This window comes from Equus caballus, chromosome 19 (assembly GCF_041296265.1).
Source record: "Equus caballus isolate H_3958 breed thoroughbred chromosome 19, TB-T2T, whole genome shotgun sequence".
Classification (NCBI taxonomy): domain Eukaryota; kingdom Metazoa; phylum Chordata; class Mammalia; order Perissodactyla; family Equidae; genus Equus; species Equus caballus.
The window spans coordinates 58,450,898-58,473,017 of NC_091702.1; the positions used below are offsets into that span (position 1 = coordinate 58,450,898).

The following is a 22,120-nucleotide window of genomic DNA, read 5'->3' on the forward strand; positions in this document are numbered from 1 at the left end:
AGCTTTCTCCTAGGAATCAGAAAGTAATCTTATTAGAAGGTTGAGGTACTTTAATGTTTTCAAGAAATTTTTCTCATAGTTCCTTTTAACATGGTATGGGAGCAAACCAGATGAGTAACACTGTGATATCACGGTAGTAAGCTGTGGTATTTAGTTAACATGTTCAGGCCTATCCACAGATTTGTTTGCAGAAAGGCAGCCTCTACCAACATAAGCAGAGTCCACTTGACTATATATTTCAGAGAGAGACTGTAGGCAATATGTAGGTACAAAAACAAATGAAACAATTGACTAAAATGTACTTATGGCAAAGTTCAGATTAGATATATTTAACAAGATTTAATAGACTATAATTAGACATCAATTATATTTAACATAAATCTTCTGGGAGAAGATTTTTCTTTTAATAAAAAAAGTTTACCTTAGCCAAGATTACAACTAATAATTGTAGTCATGTTAAATTTCTCTATTGCTTCTTCAGGCTTGTATAAGGCTCACGAGGCTATCTGTAGCTAAGAAGATTTATAACTTTACAGTATAATATGGTCCAAGGTGATGCTATTTATACTGTTTATAGATTCAGTTGAAACATTGTCCAACTACACATACATATATATGTGTGTGTGTGCATGCGTACGTGTGTAAATAAAATTTTTCTTTAGCTTTATGACATAGTTTGTTGTGACTTGGCTTCTTTGCTTTTCAATTTGCCAAACAACCATGTTTGGATATAAATTACCTATTAAAATATCAATCTACCCTGCATTGTTGCCTGTTACAGAAGCAAAACTGTAACTGTGAGCCTTCTATACCACAAAAATGTATTTATCTTTGTATCCAAAAACTAAGCTAATATTAGTTAATGAAATAAATATGCAATGCCCTTAACACAGTGCCTCACATGGAACTATTCATTCAATTGTCATTCAGTTATCAACATTATCACCAATATCACCACTATCATCATCATTTATCAAATTAATGAACAAAGAGAAGACTTTCATCCAAGAAGATCACTGTAGTGATAAAGAACTAGTTAGTGTCTATTCCACCAAGAAGGGCTCTATACCAGAGGGGCTCTAGGCTGGCCAGGTGCAGAGATGACTCCAGGGCAAACAGCAGGCATTTGAGGAACAGTGAGTATGGGTCTAAAGAAAGATTCTTTCACAAGGGGTCTTCCCAAGAACTGCTGCATCTAAAATAGAAAAGGTAAAAAATAAAAACAAAACCCCCCAAATTTATATATTTATATAGGCAATGATCTGAACTCACATAGTGATGTTTGGGGGAAAACAGTGATTTGAAATTTAGATACAAAGCACATTAGAAACAATGTGGTCATAACATTAGTTAAATACATGAATATTTGGAAAAGCAAACGGCACTGAAATATGCTAAAGAGCACTGAGAGAGAAGAGAATTCGTTTCTAGTCCCACTTTCTCTCCCCCTAGCCTGGTAACCTTGGACACCAAGTTACTAATCTATAAAATAAGAGGGTTGGGTTAAGATCTTTAAGATTCCCTTCCAACTTCAATAACATAGGACTATGCAACAGAGCCTCCTCAATGAGTACTGTCCACGTTGATGAACAATATTGATACTCAGAAATGCCACTACAGAACCAAAGTTGTCTATAGAAAATATTACTTTTGCTATTATGTATTAGAAAGACCTGGCACCACCTGATGGAATTCCAACTTTATTTTTAGCTCCAAGCAGAGTAGAAAGCTGATATGGGGTGGGCTTGGGGGATAAACTCTCCTACAGTGACTTGTAGACATGTTTGTGGGTGTCATTGCACTTCCCAGGGGCTGTGGAAAGCTAGCACTTCTTAGCTTCTACCAGTGGGATGGATACCATCTACCAATTTTGGCTGGACTACAGAAAATGACAGATTTATTGAGCATCTACCAGGTAACCAGGTCTAGCACTGGTATAAAGCAGGAGTTCAACTATTTGGTGAATTAAAAAAAATGAACATCAACATAGCTCTTAAATAATGATTCTAAAACAGCACATGAAAGGTTAATGGGGAAATTTATAATGGACAGGTCAAGTTGACAATATTTAACATCACTACAGGAGAGACATTGTGCGCCTTCTGATGTGTACAAAGATAGTCACCTATAAAGTACTCTGAACAAAAATATTGAACCTGATTCTAACCAACACTCTAGATCTAATGACCAGTTTACAAGAAATAGTAGAACATGTACAATGACATTATAAGGATGCAATCAGTTAAATCAATAATGTGAGAAACTGAATAGGATAAGTGATCTAGTTTTTTAACAAATAAATGACATCAGTAAAGTGGAGGGGATCAGGCAGCTGTTACGGATTTAAAGAACAATCAGCCAAATTCAAAGTATAAACCTTGTTTGGGTTTTTAAAAAAAATAATGGTTTTTAAAGTAAGTGTAATTATAACTAAATTGGAAATTCAGTTGAGTTAGGTAAGAATAAGACATTTTTGAAAAACTGGGGAAATATAAATTTTAACTGGATATTAGACATTAGAAATTACTTATAATTTTCTTGGGTAGGAAAAGGGTATTGTGATTATATCCAATAATAAAAGTCCTCATCCTTTAGGGATATATACTAAAGTATAAACGGATGAGATTATATATAAGGGTTTATTTAAAATATTCTAGTAAGGAGAAAGAAGGTGATGACATGAAACAAGACTGATAAAATGCTGATAATGTTGATTGAGTTGGCAGAGGTTTATTATACTATTCTATTATTATGTATGTTTCAGAATTTTCATAATGTAAAGTTTTTAAAGAATGAATGAATGGTGGGTACTGAGTTAATAGTCCTGCTCTCTTTGAGGACAACTATTACCTAACACTTCTTTGAGGATTAGATAGCCAGGGTACAAAAATCAAGATATAATGAAACACATAAAACTACTAGGTTAAACTTGGAAGAGTACTCATCATTCCAGACTTCTTAGGTTAGACTATTATACATGTAAAGCCTAGTGACCATTCCTTAGCATATCAGAATCTCAGATAGACGGACTTTAGTGACCAGATCATCTAGTACAATTTCCTCATTTATAGATGGGAAAACTAAAGTCCAGGACAGCTGATTTTCCCAAAACCAACATAGTTCTTCACAGAGTTAGGACCTAAACCCAGATCTCTAAGTGTATTTCCATTGTATAATACCATCTCAATTTACAGCAAATATCATTGTCACATTTCTAGCATTTGTGCTCTCAAACTGTTCTACTAATGCTCAACAGTCACTGATGCTTGCACTTCCCAACTGTCAGCTTTGATCAAGCAGAGCAGTGACTCTGGTTAGGAAGCACAAACGGTACACATGTACCTCTCGAACAGTAGCAGAAAGATGCTTATGAATTCCACAGAGCCTGACTGCTAGTGAGTTTCTGCCCTTGACTAAACCCGGGTAAGCCACATCAGACTTAAGAAAGTCTCTGAAGGGATGAAGATCTAGAGGTCAAGGTGTGACTATATTTGTCAGTTATAGAGTATTTCTTTTATCAGACAGCTTATGCTGGTCTGGCTCCAGGAAACTCCAAAGAACACGTCTATATCTAGTTTCTGGAGCCATTTTATACTTATAGTCATGGGAGAGTTAAACTACAACCTATAGGCAGTAGTTTGAATATAGGAAGAAGACACAGGGTTTCTAGAAATCCTACCAAGAATATGTGTTACTTCCTGTGGGACTACATGGAATCTTTGGCATTTCTCTGTCATCTACATAACCCATTCCTTATTAGGGTAGTTGGGTATGATACTGTCCTAAACCTAGAATAATACTGTCCATAATACAGATGATATAGCAGGAAGGGACATAATTACAAACAGTATGCACAACGTGTGCCTATTCCATTTTGAACATACATTAAACATAACTGCATATTCAGTGTTTTATAGCCCTCACCATTTTAACAAGACAAAGATGGCAATTTTTCAAAATGTCTTATTTCTTACCAGTATCTCAGGACTGGGTGGTGGTGGAGGAAGCTGGATTGGAGGCAAGGTACTCAAGGCAAACCCTTGCTTCACTTTGTTAATTTGTTCATTGTACTGTGTCTAGTAGAAGAAGAGAAACAATATTTTAGAGCAAAATCAACTTCAAAGAAATATCATATAGGAATGCTTGATGTGGTTTTGAATAATACAACATAGAATAGTGATTACTAACCTATTATGTAAGAAATAATATAAAAACAATTCTAGAGACTACTATCCCCAAATGTGAATAGTTGTATTTTTAGAAGTGCTTGTTGATTGATAAGATAGAGACACATAATTCATAGATCCTTGTGATAATTCCTCAGCATTGCCATGATTTTCAGCCCCCAAATAGGAACCACTGATATAAAGCAAATAGAGTCTAAAGATTCAAGAAGCTGTAAGTAATATATTGACTGATAAATATGGGGAAGTATGTGTAACAAAGAGCTAACTACTTGCAAATGTTCATTTTAAAAACTGGAGGGGAAATTTTAGGGAATACTTATTAAATTACCACATTTTGTTCATCTCAAAAGTTATACCTCTAGCTTTCTCTAGTTCCATATCTATCTTTGTTTTATTGTCTTCGATTCTGCCAAAAGACTCCAATCCCTGAAGCTTAACAACATGCTTTCAACAATTTTTCGCACAGTCCCCATTTGGCTTTACTATATTATTTTGTAAACAACCCACAAGAGCTGGAAAAGAAAGTCTGAAGAAACAAAATATTTAGAAACTTCCACACAGAGGACATGCATTTGGAAGAAAATAAGGAAGAGAACAAGGGGCAACTCCTTTGAGGCCAGAACTTTGATAAACCCAATAGAAATACTAAGCATCCCTAAAGACTGAGTAAGAAAGAGTCCGAGAGAGAAACAAGCAAACAAGAACCAAGGAAAAAGCTCAACGAGTAGTTAGTGCTTTGAGGTAGCTCTTCACAACTGAATGTCATTGTCTTGCTGGCAGTGTTGTGAAATCATAAAACAATCAATACCATATATTAACTTTAAGATATAAATACAAAAAGATCCTAAAGCCAAATGATAAATTAATAAATATTCAGTGGGTTACCTTTTTAGATTACCTTTAGCACAGTCCTAATTCTATGAAATCAATAATTAAGAACTTATTTTGCATTATGGAATAATTATATAAAAAGTTAAGACTGAAAACTAATATAGGTCCACTTGACTTCCCTTTTATCTTCTTATTTTTATTTTTTTTGCTGAGGAATATTTGCCCTAAGCTAACATCTGTTGCCAGTCTTCGTCTATTTTGTGTGTGAACCACTATCACAGCATGGCCACTGACAGACGAGTGGTGTAAGTCTGTGCCTGGGAATTGAACCCGGGCTGCCAAAGTGGAGCATGCCAAACTTAACCACTAGGCCACCAGGGCTGACCCATGACTTTCCTTTTAACTCTCTAAACACCTAATTACTCAGACCAAGTTAAGACATTTATTTATGATTGGAGCAGAGTTAGCTTTGGAATTCTAGGAAAATTAGTGTGAGGCACAATTTTTCAGTTTACCGTTTACTGTAATGAGGACCTAAAAAAGCACATGAATGAGTCCAGGATGCTATCTACAACCAATTTCATGGAAGTAATCAATCTCAAACCTCAAAAAGGCATAACCTTTAATAACTGAAATGAAAAAAAAGTTCTTCCTTAAATTTGTCTAGTAATTGTTTTTAATGTTAGATGTTTTCTTTAAGTGTATACCACCTACATTCAGTCAATTTACTCTAAACAAACTTCACGACTTACCCTGAGGAATGCAATCTTGTTTCTAACATCCGTCACAATCGCATTCCAACTATCTACTGCAGCCTTTAATTGAAGTGATTCTAAGTTGCTAGTGTAGAAAAGGAGACACAAGAGACAGTTCTTTTTATATACCACTTAGGTTTCCAAAAATTTCCATTATGTTCTCCAGCATATATATAACTAACATAAAACAACAACAAAATTACCTCCATCACCAATAATTACCTTAAATGGGCACAAAGTTGTATGGAAAGGCTTGTTATTAAGAATAACAAAGGCTAGGAATATGTAAGATTTCGTTTCTCAAGAGCAAATATAACCTCTGCTTCAAGAACACCGAGTTTTTTTCCTATCTTGGCAATATTTTTAGGACATATTATAAAAAATTTGCATAGGAATCCCTCCATTGAAGTAGGGAGGCAGAGAAGGCCAAACAGGGAAATTGCCCTAGCCATCCAATGCAAGAGCCTTCTCAAAGATGTTGACTCATCTTGGAAGCACGTTTTGGACTATCTTCACATTATCCCTGACCTCCCAGGGCCACAGTTGGCTTATCAGGCTCTTTTGCAAATTAGAAAAAGATATTCCCTAGGGGAAGGCAAATCAGAAAGAAGTATCTCTTCTGCAGGGATAAATTAGATTGCTGCCTCTATGCAATACATAAATTGCACAAACACAGCAGCTCTGCCAAACACACCCATCAAATGACTGAAGTAGGAACAACTTTGAGGTGTTTAGGGTCTGCCATCTCTAAAAGAGAGATTTTATGTGTCCTTTCAAAAGGCTCTATTTGTTATAACATTCCCACCCCAGTATCACCGAGCACATCTTTAAAAGAGCAGAACAAGTTATCATTGAGATCATCTCATAAAAACCTGGATAATATTCTAATTCACAGAGCGCCCTTTCTCCCTCTAGCAAGCAAAGATAGACTGATCACTTACAACAGTGCTTCCTCAACCTGAATGCACATCAGTATATCCTGGGAATCTTGCTAAACATTAGAGACTCTGATTCTTTAGAATTGAAGAATAATGATGATCATTAAAATGGTAATCACTAAAAAATAATGATGCCTTGGTCCCATAGATTCTTATTTAATTAATTAAGTTTGAACATATACCCCATAAAATGATAAATTTAAGCAGAAGCTCATGCAATCTGTCCAATATTTGAAAAGCACTCGTTTACAGCACAGGACTGCCTTTAACATATGATTTTAGGTGTTAATAGTGATTTTCCTCTCAATGTACTTCAAAGGTATTTAAAACCAAGCATTAAAAGAGAAAACAATTAGAAAAAAGTTTTCCACTTAGAATCCACCCTGTTTTGTAAATATCTGGTCTTCGTGTCTCTGACTGAGACTTGATCTATTTCGCTGTGGAGGAAGGGAAAAATCTGTCAGCAGCCATTACTGCACTCAGGAGACTTCTCAGGGCTCTAGCAGAAGCAACAAAGTAAACCATCAAAGTGACTAAATGACTTCTGAGGTTTAAAAGAACAAGGACTACAAAGACTTATTCACTCCAAGGACTCTGATGTAATGTATATAAAACACATCACAGATCATGTTCAACCTTGGAGCCATTTGCAAGTATCTCTGAGATGGAGACACATTAAGGAGGAGGGCAAGGTTACCTTGCCGCCATGTGAGTCACCCTGGCAAGCTGGCTGAGGCACTCCTTCTCAGTCTGCTCTAGATGAAGCAAACCAAAATCTCTACGACACTGTAAGAAATACACCTACAGATTTTTGAGAGAAAGGGAAAGAAGTTGAAGGTATTCTTACAAATGAATACATTATTTTCTCAATCATTTTAAGTAAATTTTAAGCTATTCTTCAATCTCTTCAACAGTACCTGAGCTTCTTGACGATCCATGATATGCTATAAAAAGTTTTTTGACCAATTCTGCAATTCTAATTTTTGCATTCAATGGTTACTGGGTTGGTAAACATTCTAGAACATTAGTTTTCAAACCTGCACATCCACTGGAATCATCTCAGAAACTAAAAAATGATGCCTTGGTCTCAGAGATTCTAACTTAATTGATACCAGATGCAATCTGGGTAATGGAATTTTAAAAAACCCTCAGGTAACTCTAGTATGCAGCAAAGTTTAACAACACTCAAAAGTCCTGCTATTTGTTTTTTGTTAATTGATGAAGGGGTAAGAAAATACTCAGACCATACAGGACCATCTAGTCCTGCATGCACTGTGAATCCAGGACAGGAGGTCATCCAGTCCAAAGTCTCTCCCATGGCAGGAATACCTTCCATACCATTACTGATGCATGGTCATTAGGCCTCTGTGTCTTCCTTCTGATCACTCAATATTCACTGAAAATAGCTTATTAAACTCTTGGACAGTATTAAGTGTTTATAAAATTAATAATAAAAGTAGAAAGAAACTTTCTGACTAGAAGTAGTGAAAACAAAATATACAAACTTGAGCTCTTAAGCTATTCTGAGCTTTCATTTTGGTTAAAGCTAACACTCCAACACTTTACTCTCCAGGGATTTTTGGTTCAGATATCATGCTTGATTGTTGACCTCCTGATTCCCGTTTACTCTGCTAGAGAACAGAGCTTACCCATTACAGAGGTGGGAAGGTTTGTAATGTTAACTGTCGCGAGCTCTCCAGAAATTTGAATCTTATTGTATATCAAGTTTGGTTATCTATAAATAAAAATTACAAACACAATAACATTTTGTTCATTTCAAAGAAGCTGGCTGTGGTGTTCTAAGCTAACAGATAAAACTGGGTGACTTTCTGGTATCTAGACGGTAAGTTGGTTTTTAACATTGAGGTGTATGTTATGTGTTTTTGGAAGATCTATTCAGGAAGTAGCAAAGAAAGGGGATATTATGGCAGCAGTGAAATGTTATTCTTAGAAGTTTAGCTTTTTCCAAGATGTCTGTATTTGCTGTACATAATGAAGCAGGCCAATTTCTTGGAGTCATTTGGGGGAAACAACCTAAGATCATCAACACTAAAGTTATCATATACAAAATGCCAATGAATTGAAAAAGCACAAGAGTGTGCGCCATGCTTTTTCTGGTTAGTCTTAAGATGTCTTATTTCTGTTTATTCAAAAAACAGGGGGTTTTTTTTCAATTCTTTCGTATACTAGTACACAAGGAAAACTTCCCTCCCGACCCTATCTCTCTCTTTTTTTTTTTTTTTACCTCAGCCGTTAAAGCTCTGCTAGTTTCTGCATTCAGTTTGTTTAGGTATGTTTTAATTGTGCTTTCCAGATTATGCTTCTCCATCTCCCACTGAGACCTGAAACACATGATTATTAAAGAGTCAGCAACATTGTAGAAAGGACAGACTTTTTCACCTTATTCAAGAGGAAGAAAGACACAAGCTATTGAATGAATAGGAAAGGATTTCTTGTAAAAGTACACAGCATATAAAAGCAAGAGAAGACACTACTTAACCCTTACTGTTACCCATTACTATCGACAGTAGCAGCGTTAAGGCTGTTAATATAGAGATTATGATTTAAAATGTGGTTCGGAAATCAAGTTGTCTGAGGATGAATCTGAGCTACATAATTTACTAAATGTGAAAGTCTGGGCAAGTTACTTCTCTATATCTCAGTTTCCTCACATGTAAAAATGGAGAAAATTGTATTACTTACCTCAAAGAGCTGTTGTAAAAATTCACTCAGATAACATACTTAAAGCACGTTGTGTTTGGCACATACTAAGTATTAAATAAATGTTAGCTATTATCATTATTAATACATTTTACACACAATAAAGTTCCTATAAGCCTTTTTGTAACCCAGCAATAGCAACCACAAAGGTTTTTATTATCCCTGTAATAAAGTTAGGTTAATTGCGTTAAAATTTTTTTACTGGTTATCTCACATTCAACACCTTAGAATGAAAACAAATCCCATAGCTTGAGAAGGAGGGTGGGAAGGAGACAATGATAAGGACATTATTTATGAAGGACATTATGGAAAGTGGCTACTGATAAAGTTTCTCTTTTTCCTACCCCATTTCAGCTTCCTACACTTGAGCCCCAGAACTCGAGAGCATACAAACCAAATTATGTTTTTAATGAAAACAATTAATTGGAAATATAACATTGTAATAGGGACTTTCACAAAGTCTATCCTCAATGTTTTATTATTAGAAACATCTGGATGCTTGAGTACCTGACAAACACTGATGAGAAGCTTGATAAAATAATATATTATTACTACCATTAAGGCCATCATGTTTTGAGGGGGAAAAAAATCATAAAATATTCAAGGAGATACATTAACTCCACCAAGAGGAATTATTATGCCATTATATAATTGTTCAAAATTTGCCTACAAGAACAAGAGAAAAAATAGATAAACTGGACTTCATCAAAACTAAAAACCTCTGTACTTCAAAGAACATCATCAAGAAAGTAAGATGACAACCCACAGAAGGGAGAAAATATTTGCAAACCATGTATCTGATAAGTACTTGTATCCAGCACATACAAAGAACTCTTAAAACGTCATAATAAAAGACAACCCAATTTACAAAATGGCCAAAGGATTTGAATAGACATTTCTCCAAGTAGATACATTTATGTATATGGCCAATTAGCACGTGAAAAGATGCTCAATATAAATAATCATTAGGAAAATGCAAATCAAAACCATAGTGATATACCACTTCACATCTACTACAATGGGTAAAATGAAGACAGATAATCTAACAAGTATTGGTGAGGGTATGGAGAAATCAGGACCTTCATCCATTCTTGGTGGGATGGTAAAATGGTGCAGTCATTTGGGAAACATTTTGGCAGTTCCTCAAAAAGTTAAACACAGAGTTTACTGCAAAATCTCTGCAATTTCACTCTGAGGTATACACCCAAGAGGATTGAAAACATGTCCACACAAAAATTTGTACATTAAAGTTCATAACAGCATTAATAATAGCTAAAAAATGGAAACAAATGAAATGTCCAACAACTGATATAAAGGTAAAAAAGAATATGGTATACCCATACAATGGAATATTATTTATCCATAAAAAGGGATGAATATTGATACACGCTACAGCATGGATGAATCTTGAAAACATTAACTTAGTGGAAGAAGTAAATCACAAAAGGCCACATTATAAGATTCCAATTATATGAAATGTCCAGAATAGGCAAATCCAGAGAGAAAAAAATAGATTAGAGGTTGACAGAAGCTGTGGAAGGGTAGAATGAGGAGTGACTTTTAATGGATCCAGGGTTTCTTTTTAGGGTGATAAAAATGTTCTGGAATTAGATAGTGGTGATGGTTGTACACCTCCATGAATATACTAAAAACCAATGAACTGTATACTTTAACAGGGTGAATTTTACGCTATATGAATTAGATCTCAAAAAAGCTATTATAAAGAAATTACCTACAGGGAAAAACGTGTGAGAATCAGAATAAAACTTAGTCAGTTTCATAAAGCAGTCACACCTGGTAGTACTGATCAGGGTAAAAAGATAAGAACTCATAAGCTCTAGTCCCTGACAGTTTGTTGGGGGACCATAAATTTGCTGACCTAATCTCTCGCAGTAGCTTTCTAGGGCCAGAGCTAAGATGAACATATCACCCAATTTGCCTAGGACACTTCCAGTTTATATCTACTGTCCCAGCATAGTTAATAATACTGCTCAATTTCATGCTCAAAAGTACCCCAGTTTGGATGATAAATTACATGGCTACACTAGCCAGAACAAGCTGAGTGGAATACACAGTTTCAAGAGGGTGCTCTGAACCAAAACAACAGCTGTTTGTACCTCTTCATGGAAAGTTGCTCTTTAAGGTTCTTGATTTCATTATCTTTAGCATGACTCTGACGCTGTAATCTAAGAAAAGAAGAAAGTTATAAAACATTAGAAATTATTTGTCATTAATATAGTCAGAACGGCACTACTTGTAGTTGAGGAGGGACTAAGTATGTGTGTTTTGGGCCACAAATCTTGAGCCTGACAATAACTGGACTCCTATACTTAGTCCTTCTAAAATTTATGTTTTTTCTTTCTCACGTCTGACTTACTGACTTCCCAAAGAAAGAACTAAATTCTAACACGTAAATTAGAAAGCCAAAGAGAAGAGTTATCTTATCTTGTACCCCCAGCTCAATGAATCAGAAAAATGTTTTTAGCTCTTTGTAAGTTTACCCATTAGAAAACAGAGAAATGGTATCTTCTGATTTTCTAGGCTTGTGTGGAATTGAGAAGTTTAAGTTCCTTAAAGAGATACCAAATTAAGTCATGCAAATTATTGAAGACAATGTGTGAAAGAAATCAGACCTTAAATACAGAAGTAATGAGGCTGTGTGCCAACAAGAATTTTAATTAAAACTATAAATTATAACTGGGGAATCATTCACATGCCCTAATCATGAGAAGATTGGGTTAAAATTTCTATAAATCAGAAAACATAACCTGGGATTAGCTTAAAAATAATATGCAAGAAGCTCTTACGAGAAATGCAAAGTAATACTTTTTGGTCAACATATATTCATTCACATACCACTTTTGATGTTCCTCCCTCATGCTGCTGTATTTCTCTTCATAACTAAGCTTTTACATTAACCTGTTAATTTGCTTCAAAATGAAGAGATTTACAGCAAAAGCACATTTCTCTTGAAGTCTCTGATATGTTCAAATACTTGGGATACAGAGGAGTTTTGGTTAATAGAAATTATTGGAATGATAAAACCTTAAACAATGACTTCAAACGTGTGGACAGCTCACTATCCAATTTCAGAGACTACCCACTCACCTTTAAACTTACAATCAATGTTCTATTGGACTGAAAATGCAATGAAAAGAAGCCAGGTCTCTTTGTATATTAAGGAGATCATGTTCCCAGGTAAAGAATAAGAAATGCAATCTCTGTTACTATAGTATACAGGAGTATGTAGAGAGCTGAAAAGTAGTAAGATTTCTAAGGTTGACATCTTCCTTTCCTTTGTGTACTTCTATTACTTCAATGTTTTACCCAGCTCAAGTTTAGAGTGGGCGAGAAAAGTTGGCAGAGCTGGTGGGGAGTTCAGAACCTGGATTCTTAAATAACAGAAGATAAGATAGGCATAGTTCCTATCATCCAGCTCAGATATGAACCAACTTTTTTATGTTCAAGAAATGAACTTCTCTCAGTCGTCTTTTCTCGTGAGTTACATGATAGGGTGGGATGAGATTTTCTTTTCTAAAAGATCTAAAGTTCTCAAGCTTAATCTGGCTGGCTATCAAGTTTATTACATGGATTTTATTGACAGCAGTTTCTTAACATTTATTAAGAGGCTATTGTAATTTGTGCAAAATATGTCACTTTTATATAAATCTTCTTTGTTAACACTGCAATTATTAACAACAAATGTTTACCAAACACTTACTGTAGGACTGGCATTGAATTAGGCCAAAGAAGAAAGGTTTTTTTTTTGCTTCCTAATAAACACCATATTCTAAGATGAAAGAAATCAACATTTTACAAGTAAAGAATATTTATACTTTTATCACATACTCTTGGGACATGATCAATTAAACAAAGAAAGGCTCACAAACTTTTATGAGAACACACACAAGGTTCATGCTTTCCTCTCTGCCTGGATCCCCTTGGTCTTTTCTCCCATCTCATCCTACCTAGCCTAGGTTCAATTCTATGTCTTCATTGAAGTTCTTGCTTATCACAACAATCAAAAGTACTCTTTTTACCCTACAAAACCCCCATTACGTGTAGCTCCATCTGACAGTTATTTATCTGTACTTTTTTAAGATGTTAAACTTTTTGAGATAATCATAGATTCACATAAAGGTATAAGAAATAAAACAGACAGATCCCACGTACCCTTTACCCACGTTCCCCCAATGGTAACATCTTGGAAAAAGATAATATAATATAATAACCAGAATGTTGACAGTGATACAGTTCAAGATATAGACTAGTTTTTTATTACCACAAGGATCCCTCATTTTGCCCTTTTATAACCCATACCTACTTCCCTCCCACTCCCATCTCCTCCTTATAACCTTGGGATCACTAATCTGTTTTCCATTTTTATTACTTTATCATTTTCAAAATTTTGTCATTTCAAGAATGTTATAGAAATGGAATCATACAGCACAGCAGTCTCTCCTTATCCAAGGTTTCAGTTACCCATGGTCAACCATGGTCCAGAAACAGATGATCTTCCTTCTGACCTATTGTCAGGTCAATAGTAGCCTAATCCTATGTCCTAATGCCTACATCATTCACTTCCCTTCATCTCATCACGGAGGCATTTTATCATCTCACATCATCACAAGAAAAAGGGTGAGTACAGTACAATAAGATATTTTGAGAGAGACAACATTCAAAAGACCACTTTTATTACCATATATTGTTATAATTGTCCTATTTTATTATTAGTTGTTGTTAATCTCTTACTGTGCCTAATTTATAAATTAAACTTTATCATAGATATGTAGATATACCAAAAAACAGTGCGTATTATCCACGTTTTCTTTGGGTAGGTACTACCCACATTTTCAGGCATCCCTTGGGGTCTTGGACTGTATCCCCTGCAGATAGGGGGACTATGGTATACAAGCTTTGGGGATAGGCTTTTTTCATGCAGCATAATTCTCTGATGTCTGCAGGGCCAGTAGTGACATCAGTGTTCTAATCCTGGTGGTGGCAATTTGTGTCTTCTCTTTTTTTGTCAATTTTGCTAGAGGTTTGTCAATTTTATTGATCTTTTCAAAGTAATAACTCTTTGTTTCATGGATGTTCTCTAGCGTTTTTCTGTTTCCAATTTCATTATTTCTAATCTTTACTGTTTTCTTATGCTTGTTTTGGGTTATTTTGCTTTTTGTTTTCTGGGTTCTTGAGGTAGCTTCTATTATTCAATTGACACTTTTCTCCTTTTCTAATGTGTACACTTAGTGCTATAAATCATCCCAGAACTGCTTTAGCTGTGTCCCACAAATTTTGATATATTGTATTTTCATATTAATTTGGTTCCATGTATTTTTATTTCCCTTGAGACCTCTTCCTTGACCCATGGATTAATTAGAAATGTATTGTATAGCTTCCAAGTGTTTTGAGTATATGCTTTGCATGATTTCAATCCTTTTGAATTTATTGAGGTTTGTTTTATGGCCCATGATATGATCTATCTTGGCCTATTTACTGTGGGCACTTGAAAGCATACATATTCTGCTGTCGCCTGGTGGAGTGTTCTATAAATATCAAACAGATCCGACTGGTTGATGGTGTTGTACAGGTCTTCTATATCCTTGCGGATTTTGTCTAGTAGTTCTGTAAACTCCTGCAAGTACAGTGTTGAAGTCACCTACTATAATTATACACTTTTCTATTCCTCCTTTCAGTTCTATCAAGTTTTGCTTCATGTATTTTGAGTCTCTGTTGTCACCTTTAGGTTCTTTTGTCTTCCTATTAGATTGATCATTTTATTATAATGAAATGTGCTTCTTTATCTCCAGTAGTTTTCTTTGCTCTGAAGTCCATTGTATCTGATATTAATATAGCCACTCCTGCTTTTTTTGATTAATGTTTGCTTGGTATATCTTTTACTATCCTTTTACTTTCAACCTACCTTTGTTGTTGAAACTGAAGTTTCTTGTAAACAGGCTATTATTGAATCTCATTTTTTTGTTTTGTTTTTAAAATCCACTCTGCCAGTCTCTTTCTTTTAATTGGCATATTTAGACCATTTACATTTAAGGTAATTATTGATATGTTAGGGCGTAAGTCTGTCATTTTATTATTTGCTTTCTGTTTGTTTTCTCTGATTCTCTTATCTTCTTGAAGGTTATTTGAACATCTTTTAAGATTCCATTATTGACTTATTTATAGTGTTTTTGAGTAAATTTCTTTGTGCAGCTTTCTTAGTGGTTGCACTAGGTATTACAATATGCATATGCAGTCTACTGGTATCAATCTTTTCCTACTTCAAGTGAAATACAGAAGGGCTGACTCACACTACCTTGTTGCTGTAGGGTGGAGAGGTGCAAGAGCTCCCTGTTTGGCCCTCTGGCACCAACTGGGGAGACAGGGAAAAAATGAGTGCCAACTAGCCCCAGTGGTGGAGACTCAGCTCCCTCTGAGGAGAGCATGGATGAAAGCTAGTACTGACTAGCTCACCTCAGATCACTTTGTTAAGTCTCACTAATGTGGGGTAGAGGTAAAGGCTTAGCTCCCAGTTGAACCACACTGAAGCTATCCTGGCAGAGAAACTGAAGTACTACCTGCTTCTGGCTGGTGGGGAAAGGAAGATCAGCTGCCTGCTCAGTACTGCTACCCCAGCAGGGGAATCTGATTTCTGCCATCTGCCTTTGTCAGAGTGCCCTACCTGCTTCAAGGGGTGGTGTGGGGCCATCAGTGTTTGGCTGGAGTCAGTGGGTAGTCCAAAGAGGTTTTCTGTTGTTATATCTTCCTTTTCCTGATCCTTTGGCTAGAGGGAACAGGCTTTTCTTGGAGATTTTTTGCCCTGTGCCCACTGGCAATTCTAGGTTAGAGATTTCTGCAGCACCCTGTCTGGGATATGTGGGAGGCAATAAGGAAAATCACTGTCTATCATTCCTCAATCCCAAGGTCTCTACACAGTCTACTTTCTTCTTCCACCTTTCAGAGTCTTCCTATGTTTGTTTGTTGTGTTATATCTAGGGTGTTTTAGTTCTAAGAAGGGAGGCTTGCCTGGAGCTATTACATCTTGATGGAACTGGGAGTCGCTCTGTTATGTGTAATTTTAATCCCCTCATATTAATCTACACTCTCCATTAGCTCACAGTCAACATCTGACACACCTTGGTATCTTCCATGTGCCTTACATAATTCTTTGCACACATTAAGCACTTGATTAATATCTGGTGAAGGGTGAACCCTGAATAGTCATTGTGTGAAGACATATGCGTTTTCTGAAGTGGTCTGTTTGTAGTCTCAAACATACAAGGGTGCCTGGGTCAGCTCTCAGAGTTGGGGAGGGATAGACTCAGAGGGTGAAGGAGAGAGGCAGCTCATTGGCATGGATGGCATTACTCTTCTGATCTCTGATATCATATAACATATTTCTGGTTTGGTCATTATCTTCCAGGCTAAAAAACAAAGTTATGAATCCTGAAGGGTGGGTTCTTAAGTGACTGTAGCCAGCTTAGTTTGCCTGAGCTATCTCAGGTCCTCACCTCCTTCTGAACTTGAAGGATCTCTCTAACTCCAGCAGGGACAAGCCTGAAAGTCTTTGTAACTGATACTATGTTTCCAGAGCTATGGCATCCAATTCTTCCTAAAAACTCTTTCAGGTTGGATAATACGATATGTGGGAGAAAATTTAAGGCCTAACTCTTTGCCAAATATTTCTCCCATTTTACAATTAGTATCCTGGACTCCTTACACTAAGATATTCCCTAGAACTTGTCTATTCTCCCTATTAGCAGTCTAGGAACTGCAATAGATTTCAAATTAGACTTCATGGATGAGTGGTATCTTGTGGTACTACTGTTTATTAAAATAATGTGTTACAGGGGCCGGCCCAGTGGCTGAGTGGTTAAGTTCGCCTGCTCCGCTGCAGGCGGTCCAGTGTTTTGTCGGTTCAAATCCTGGGCGCGGACATGGCACCACTCATCCAGCCACGCTGAGGAGGCATCCCACATGCCACAACTAGAAGGACCCACAACTAAGAATATACAACCATGTACTGGGGGGCTTTGGGGAGGAAAAGGAAAAAAATAAAATCTTTAAAAAGAAAATAATGTGTTACAAATTATATTACTATTTCATCTGGTACTAGTTGAAGGCAGTGATTTGTACAAAGAGAATAAAGCAGGACACTTTTTTTTCCCCTATTAAATCAGAATTTTTAGTCTTAGGCATTTAATACTTAAGGTTGTAAGTAAAATGAGAATGGTAAGGGTGGGAAGAGTCTCCAGAAATTTGATTTCTTTTCAATCTCTTAGGCTTAGAACACAAATACTCTGAGAGACCAACATTAAAAAGCATGCAAGTGATTCCATGGTGTCTTTGAGAAATGTACTCATCATAAGCTGTAAAGAAACAGCCAATCATTGATCACATTTTCACAGATTAGAGTCATGACCTGAAAGTTAATTAGCTTTCTCATGTAATTCTATTATCTTCACACTTGTTCAGCCAATACATGAAAAGCTTAATATATAGAGTGAACAGTTGGTTATTTCTTAATCCAGCTGTCAAGTCAAAAATACAGTTGGTTTGGGCCTGGCCCCGTGGCCGAGTGGTTAAGTTCGCGCACTCCGCTGTAGGCGGCTCAGTGTTTCGTTGGTTCGAATCCTGGGCGCGGACATGGCACTGCTCATCAGACCACGCTGAGGCAGCGTCCCACATGCCACAACTAGAAGAACCCACAACGAAGAATACACAACTATGTACCGGGGGGGGGCTTTGGGGAGAAAAAGGAAAAAATAAAATCTTAAAAAAAAAAAAAAAATACAGTTGGTTTTTAAGCAAAGTGAAGGCCTGTGGTTCGCAGTTCTTGACGTGCAGTCACAATGCCACCTAGTGGTTACACAGGGATTATCTTTTAAAGATAGTGTTCATTATGGAGCACACCCAGAATTTCCTGTTATCAATAGATTTGCACTTACTTGGAAACCTTATTGATTCCAAAAGCCACTTGTTGGTTAAGAGATGCAATGATTTTGTCTTTCTTTTTAATCTGCATTTGGTTTTCTTGCCATCGAAAAGTCACTGTTTTCAATTGTCTTTTGAAATCCTGATCAATGAAAAATATAACTTCAGTAATTCTGTTTTAAATCACAAGAAATTGAAAGGTAAAAATTACCTTTAAAAAAAGAAAATATGATTAAGTTTAACATTTGAACTACCTCTGACTCACCTCAGATCTAATGGCAAAAGTACTTACTTCACACTGATAGTGCAATTTATAAAGTTGCCGTTGTCGAGCAAGCTTTTCCTTCTCAGTTTCTCCATATTCTGCAGTCACCTTGCTGGTTGAGCCCTATTGAGCAAATGGAATATGCATACTTTATTTTCCTCTAAAAAAAGCTCTAATATTTTAGTTATTTAAAGGAGATTTATAAATTGCCATTTAATTCCTACTCATGCTTTATAGGTCTCAATGCAAATATCACTTCCTGATTAGTTTAGATGAATCTGCCTCTCCCCAGTTACAGCATTCACTAAACAATACCATAGTTACTTGTCTACTACTACCTATGAACGATATTACCTGCATGCTTACCAGTTTTTAAGCTGCTTCTTTTGGAATGCTTTTATTGTCATAAGAACCATATGAGGAGGAACTCATTATTCCCATTTTAGAGATGATAAAACTGAGTAACATGCCCAAGGTCACAAAGACAGTAAGTGGAGGAGGCTGAATTCTAACTCAGGCAGTCTTAATTAGCTCAAGCATTTAATTATTATCTTGGTAATTATCACCTTAGTTTAATATTTGACTTCTCCACTGGATTGTAAACACTATGATCACAGGGACCATATCTTAGAATAGCTCTTGACACAAAGCAGGGGCTAAATGTTTTTTGAATAAATGAATGAATAAACATTTTTCAAAAGACCTGTGACATTTTGATCCTATTTTTGAATTCTCACAGTTCTCATGACTATTGAACGAAAACCAAAGACCCCACATTTAAACTTTAGTGTGATACCCAAAGCTCAGAATACGCTATTTCAGTTAAAATATACATATTCTAACATCATAACTGGAAAGGAGAAAACAAAGGTATGACAGTTACATGAGTGTTGTACTATCAGTCAGGGAATCACTGTACTAACCGTACCCTGAGACAATCAATATTCCTACACATCATATATTATTATACTTAAACCATGGAACAGGTTACCATAAAATTACCACAGGATAGAATTCTCACGGGTAGGTAAAGCAACTGGTTTCTCAAAAAAGAAACTTTCATATGCTTTGTCTGATTAAGTGCTCTATTGAGCACTTAAACCATGTTCACACGTACCTTCACATATAGGTACGTCATTCCCATCAGTGACTACTACCAGGAAAGGAACCAAAGAAAAAAATTGTTGTACGTTAACATTTCTTGTAGACATTTCATGGTAACAACCAGGTTTAATTTTAAAAAATGAATAACTTTGTTTTATAAAACTATCTTTCTCATGAAATTTAATCCAATGGGATTATGCCAAGATTTCATGGGGTTTTTTCTTCTGGTATTTGAAAACTTTTTGTAAGGAATGCATTTGTAATCAACTCTGCCCAACAGTTAAAAAGCTAGGAAATGGCTTGAGAGGTAAAGTGCAAAGTTTCCAGCTCCTAAGGTTCATTTTTCCATCATCTATCCCTCTGTCCTTCCTTTCCTATTTTTTCTGTCTCCTCACAAACACACCATAAACCACCAGGTTAACACGCTGTTCAAGAGTCATGGGGAAAACAAAGGTTAACAATAGTTTCTGGAAGAAGGAAGGCAGGGCTGTACCATCTCCAATCAGGCTTACCTGCTCTATCATGTCCAGAATATGCAATTCATCCAGGCTATAGAACTTGTCTTCAGTAGCAGAATCTTCCTGAACATCACTTGCATCATCTTTCATAAATCTACTGACTGGGTGTAGATTTACTGGCTCTTTCTTCAACTGCTCTTCCTTTCCTACCATTTTTGGGCTATAGTGGTGACATAAGGTGATCTTTTATAATTGTGTAGTTCTTTTCATCTAAGCCATTGTTTCCCAAATTAATACTGTACTGGTCTCATGAGATGCTCAGATTCAGAAGGGCTCATGGTCAAAGAAAGTTTGGACAGTGATCATGCTGTGTATTTCTCTTGAAGATTCACAATGAATTTTAGTATATTTGAGATGGCACTCAATCGAGGTACCTATTCTGTTCATCCCAGTGTTTTCAGGAATTATGAGACCATAGTTCACTTGTCAAATTATAATTATTAACATCAGTTACTTTGGGAAACAATACTTTGGGAAATACTGACAAGCATTTCCACATCTGCTATATTATTTCATCATCACAACATTCTTGAGAGGTAAGTTGGTTTAATCAACTTCAGTGCTTAGGTCCAGTATACATTTAAATAGAGGACTACAAATAGCAACATAAAGTAGATTTTAAAATGGAAGTTTCTTTTGCAATAGGACTTTAAAAACACTGTAGTGACAACATGGATTTCATTAACTAGGAACCATTGAAAAAAGAATGAAAATACTGCATGTACAATGGCAATTAACCCATTTTTATACCTATGTCTAAAATTGAAAGGCATGCTACTATTCTTTCAGTTTCCAAATTACCTGAAGAGCTTTCTAAAAATTACATTATTCCAGACACCTCAACAACTGTAAAAATATGATTTGTATTTTTGAAAAGCTCCAGATTATTTCTAAATTTTTAAAGTATAATAATAGCATTGTGATAATATAGGAAAATGTTCATATTACTAAAAGATGCAAACTGAAGCATGTAAAGGTAAAATTACATGATATTTGGGATTGCAAACATTTCAACACAGAACAAATGTTAAGGTTAGATTGAAGCAAATGTGGAAAAATAGTGATAAATGTTGAATCAGGATGATACGCATATATACTACTGTAGATATATTATTCTCTTCACTTTTGTGTATATTTGAAAATTCTCATTTAAAAGCAAAGCTCCTTGGGCGATCTGATGATCATCCAGGTTTGGTCTACACTGTAAGCAAAATGAGCAAAATGATTGATGACACTGTTTCATTCTTTAGTAAGTTACTTTTATGGCATCTAGACATAGCCTGAAAAAAAAGAAAAACCAAAAAACTACTGCTCTGGTGGCTCAACTTGTTGACAGGGAAAGTGAAAACCCATCTTGGATGATGAACTATTTACTTACCAAGTAAACCATATCCATTATCAATGAGAAAATACTAAATACACGTAATGGCGTTACCATTAACAAAATATGTTCTTGTTACCATTTTAAAGATATATTAATTTATGTCCTTACAATGAGTTCTCTAAAGTTAGTAATTTTCAGTTAACAAACTTTTTGATGGATATAACGACCCCTTCATGGAATGTCTCCCCTGCTTCCTTCCTCTACCACACTATCATCAAACATATGGTTGTATAATATAGCTCACAGTGATCTTTAGACATTAAATGATTTCTAGGAAAGGTTCAAAATTCACTCAACAATTGGGATAAAAAAAAAACACCACCTCAGGTTAACTAAACAAACCAAACAACTCTTTTGTAAGGGCACCACTGGAACAAACAATGATCTCTTCTTTAAGGTTGTCTTATTTAATCTAGACTTGGCTAACCATAATTTAGGATTTATTTTAAAAGATTTTATGCTGGACCCAAATTAGTCCTTGAATAA

General features: G+C 35.7%; 1 protein-coding gene across 30 annotated transcripts in view; it reads right to left on the reverse strand.

Annotated features, from left to right (window-relative positions):
• DZIP3 (DAZ interacting zinc finger protein 3) overlaps positions 1 to 22,120 on the reverse strand; it is a 104,706-nt gene that overhangs the window by 14,880 nt on the left and 67,706 nt on the right. For all 30 annotated transcript variants that reach the window (XM_070242402.1, XM_070242391.1, XM_023623150.2 and 27 more), the window contains 9 exons: positions 20,245 to 20,410; positions 18,656 to 18,751; positions 18,378 to 18,505; positions 11,550 to 11,618; positions 8,957 to 9,053; positions 7,409 to 7,512; positions 5,771 to 5,858; positions 3,975 to 4,076; positions 1,070 to 1,195 (listed from right to left, as the gene is read on the reverse strand). In XM_070242402.1, the coding sequence (XP_070098503.1) occupies positions 1,070 to 1,195; positions 3,975 to 4,076; positions 5,771 to 5,858; positions 7,409 to 7,512; positions 8,957 to 9,053; positions 11,550 to 11,618; positions 18,378 to 18,505; positions 18,656 to 18,751; positions 20,245 to 20,410 (976 nt within the window). The remainder of the gene's footprint in view (positions 1 to 1,069; positions 1,196 to 3,974; positions 4,077 to 5,770; positions 5,859 to 7,408; positions 7,513 to 8,956; positions 9,054 to 11,549; positions 11,619 to 18,377; positions 18,506 to 18,655; positions 18,752 to 20,244; positions 20,411 to 22,120) is intronic.